Genomic DNA, 4,341 nt, shown 5'->3' with positions numbered 1-4,341 from the left:
TATGTACATGTATTTGTATATGTACATATGGTGTATATATATATATATACAGGTAGAGGCATGGCTGTGTAATCAAGCAGTTCACTTCCTCATCATGTGATCTCAGTGGTTAGTGGTGTTGTCAATTTCTGCTGTTAACAAATTGGGCTGATTGTACCTTTGAAAATGTATGAAATAAGTGACCTTAAAAAAAAAAAATATAGATAAGGTTTAGCATCAGGAAAGATTTCCATCCATAAAACAATGCCTTAAATAGCATACTTGTCCGTCCCTTGCAAGTATGGCAAAACAGGTGTAAAATGAACAAACATAGACCTACTGTATTTTCTGGTATACAGGTCAAATTTTTGACACTATAATTTATAGCTCCCAAAAAAAAGGTAGGTTGATTTATACACCAAAATGACTTTAGGGGTCGAAAACTTCAATGTGAAATGCAGCAGGATTTGGAAAGATAGTGATGGTGTGTGAATGTTTACACTATACTCTATATCAACGCATACATTAAAAATTGTCTGCAAAATTTAGAAATAGAGAAAGAGATGATTGCTTTTATATATTTGTTTGTTTTATTTGTTTATTGCTATTTATTCTATGTTGACAGCCACCTAAAGGAATCCGACCACAGATGTTCAAGACACTGGTTGGCAGAGGTCATCCGGAGTTTTCTTCCAAGCGCCAACAAGATGCTGAAGAATATTTCCTCCACCTCATCAATTTCATTGAGGTAGGTATTGATTATTGTGCTTGTTCTTGCACTGCTTGATTTGTAGTAGTAGTAGTAGTAGTAGTAGTAGTAGTAGTAGTAGTAGTAGTAGTAGTAGTAGTAGCAGCAGCAGCAGCAGCAGTTATTTTTAATTGTGATGGAATAGATCTATGACTAATATGTGTTCCAACTAAGGACACTTCCATCCTTTCCTTTGGCATTGCATATATAAGGCAATATTATCTAATGCTCAGGAAGAGATGTGGCTGGGTGGTTAAGAAGTTTGCTTTGCAGTTACATGGTTTTGGGGTTCAGTTCCATTGTACGGCACTTCTGGCAAGTGTCTTATGAGTGAATTTGGTAGATGGAAATATTGTGGAAACCCACCGTATGTGTGGATGTGTGTTTTGTATTTGTGTTTGTCTCCTTACTGCTTGACAACTGGTAATGGTTTGTTTACATTCCTGTAACCTAGCAGTTCTGCAAAAGAGATTGATAGAATAAGTACCAGGCTTAAAATAAGTACTGGGATCAATCTCTTTGACGAATCCTATGAGACAGTGCTCCAACATGGCCACAACGCAATGACTGAAACAAGTAAAGGTGAAAGAGTAATGCATATATCATTATCCCTTTTAAAAATGGTTGGGTCAAAATAGGGGGAGGTTTGACTGTTATTTCTAACTGAGCAACCATGTAGAAGCTCCCTCATCGACTTGTGATTGGCTGTTGTTGTTGTTGTAGTAGTCAACCTGCAGACGCAAACAAAGGACAGGCAAGGGAGCAGGTGGGATATCAACTGCTCCAACTCCTTATTCTGTGGTCTTCTGCCTATGTTAAAACCAGTATTAATACTAATTTCAAGGGCCATGGATTGCCCTTAAAATCATTACAGTGTTAGGCAAATTCCTTGAGGTATTTTTCTGACTCTTTATGTTCTGATTTCAAATCCTGCTGAGGTCAGCTTTGCCTTTCAACCTTACTGGTGCAATAAAGTACCAGTGAAATACTGGGGTCGATATAGTAGACTAACTCCACTTCTTCAATTTCCAGGTTTTGTGCTCTGCTAGAGCCATTTACTATTAAGGACAATGGAATTGCAGAAATATTAGAGCCTCACAGTATTTCATAAAAAACCCTTTATGTTCTGAGTTCAAATCCTGCTGTGGTCAACTTTACCTTTCATCCTTTTGTTGTTGATAACACACATATCTGTTAAATATTTGGGGGTGATATTTTTGACTGAAATTTGTCATGTGCCTATGTTAGAAATAGGTAGCGAGCTGGCAGAACTGTTGGCACGCCAGGCAAAATGCTTAGCAGTATTTCATCTGTTTTTACATTCTGGGTTCAAATTCTGCCATAGTCAACTTTGCCTTTCATCCTTTTGGGGTCAATAATATAAGTACCAGTTGAACACTGGAGTCAATTTAGTCAACTTTGTCCCTCAATCCTAATCGCTGGCCTTGTGCAAAAATTTTAAACCAATATTATTATTATTATCATTAAGGCAGTAAGATGGCAGACAAAATGCTTAGAGGCATTTCTTCCAGCTTTACATTCTGAGTTTAAATGTCATTCATCTTTTCGGGGTTCATAAAATAAAGTACCAGTCAAGTACTGGGGTCGATGTAATTGACTAGTCCCACCTCCAAAATTTCAGGCCTTGTGCCTATTGAAGAAAGGATTATTATTATTATTCTTTTTATTATTATTATCATCATCATCAAGTTGGCAGAATTGTTAGAATGTGAAAAACTGAAAGAAATACCACTTGGCATTTTGTCCAATACTCTAATTAATTTCCAATTCCACTGTGGTCAACTTTGTCTTTCTTCCTTTCAGGGTCAATGAAATAAGTACCAGTTGTGCACTGAGGCCAATGTAATCAATTAGCCCATTTCCCCAAAATTTCAGGTCTTGTGCCTTTAATAGAAAGAATTATTATTATTGAGCGAGAGAGCAGCACATGCCATCAAAGTGACACAGGGGTACAAATGTATGAAGCCCATTATACCCATCATGACTACTCGTCTGATAAGGGTACACCAGGCACATGCATCACAACCATATATGTACAACATGGTGATCTCATATCAAGATGAAACTGTGCATGACCTTTATTATTAAAGTTAATAATCAATTTTAATTGATTTTACAGCGCCAGGGACCACATTTACCAAAAGCTACCGACTGTTTCAAGTATAAGGTGGAAGAAAAAGTGAAGTGTGTGGCATCAGGCAAAGTACGATACACATACAGAACTGACTATGTCTTTGCGGTCCCAGTGCACTTAGATGCAGCTATCAATAAAGGTATGATCCCTCCGTTCTTTTCTCTTCTCTCTCTCTCTTTATTTCCTTTTTCTCACTCTTTTGCTTTTCCTCTCTCCCCTCCTCATCTCTTATCCTTTTCCTCTTTCATTTATGTTGATCTCTCTCTCTGTCTCATACATCCTCTCTTTTCTTCTCATTCTCTCTCCATTTTAGAAAATGGAGAGAGAAAAACTGAAGGACCGCTGCAATAAGGGGGTGAATCTGAGAGGGAAATATGTTGAATAAAATCATATCACTGCTATTATGTTAAACTGTCGTATGTCTAAATTTGGCCAAATGTGTTCTTTTCAATATTTATTTTTGCTTGCAATAGCCGGTTCTTTTGGTCAAACTATCGTATCTCCAGCTGCTTCAGATGCCAAGATATCAAAAATGTCAAAGTGAGCAGTTTTGCTATGGAATGGTGAAACTATTTTTTCCTTTTCTTAAAAAGCAACACTTTGGACTTACAACACTTTTGCATAATAGCAACAATATGGATTTTCTTTTACCCAAAGCCGGGAATTTTTCAGCACCCTCTCATATATATATATGTGTGTGTGTGTGTTAAATAAAATGAGACAACGAAGCCAAAGCAGTGTGAAATTTCTAAGACATTTATAAAGAGAAAGGTAGTCTTACAGCTGTTTCAGAGATATAATGGATATTGCATCATCAGACATGATATGCGAGAGTTAACTAGAAGGAAATGGAGTTTAATATAAGAAGTTATTTTGGAAAGGTTGAGATATGAGAATAAAAATATATGTTGGATGGTACAGTTGCAGTTCCATTATCCAAGGAATGTGCTGTACAGAATGGGTAAAGAGGTTTCTTGTCCATGGTATGTAAATTCTGACGGGAGTTCATATTTTCTTATTACAAATGGATAGTGTGCAGATATTACTTCCATGTGCTGTCCATTCAAAGGGGTCTTGTAGTGGAACTGAAACTGCAACATCCAACATATATTTTTATTTTTATTCTCATACCTCTCCATTTCCAAAATAACTTCTTATATTGAACTCTACTATTTCCTTCTATTTAACTCTCTCGTATCGTCTCTGATGATGGGATATCCTTTATATCCCTGAAACAGCTGTAAGACTACCTTTCTCTTTATAGGTGTCTTAGAAATTTCACACTGTCTTGGTTTTGTTGTCTCCTTTTATTTAACATCTATACGCTCACACACAATCTGTGTTAGACTCCTCACTCATACTATTATCAAACCGGGAGTCTAACAGTGGTCCTTCCGAAGCACTTACATAGCCTTACCTGTCTTTTGGGTCTTCTGAATACCAAAACCTCTCTCTCTCT

At 36.8% G+C, this 4,341-nt stretch overlaps 1 protein-coding gene across 1 annotated transcript in view; it reads left to right on the top strand.

Annotated features, from left to right (window-relative positions):
* The window catches only part of LOC106871526 (ubiquitin carboxyl-terminal hydrolase 5), a 67,321-nt gene that overhangs the window by 45,468 nt on the left and 17,512 nt on the right, over window positions 1-4,341 (top strand). The window contains exons 11-12 of the mRNA XM_052976831.1: window positions 605-727; window positions 2,868-3,021. Of these exons, the coding sequence (XP_052832791.1) occupies window positions 605-727; window positions 2,868-3,021 (277 nt within the window). The remainder of the gene's footprint in view (window positions 1-604; window positions 728-2,867; window positions 3,022-4,341) is intronic.

This window comes from Octopus bimaculoides, chromosome 25 (assembly GCF_001194135.2).
Source record: "Octopus bimaculoides isolate UCB-OBI-ISO-001 chromosome 25, ASM119413v2, whole genome shotgun sequence".
Lineage (NCBI taxonomy): Eukaryota > Metazoa > Mollusca > Cephalopoda > Octopoda > Octopodidae > Octopus > Octopus bimaculoides.
This window is presented reverse-complemented; position numbering and strand designations above follow the sequence as displayed.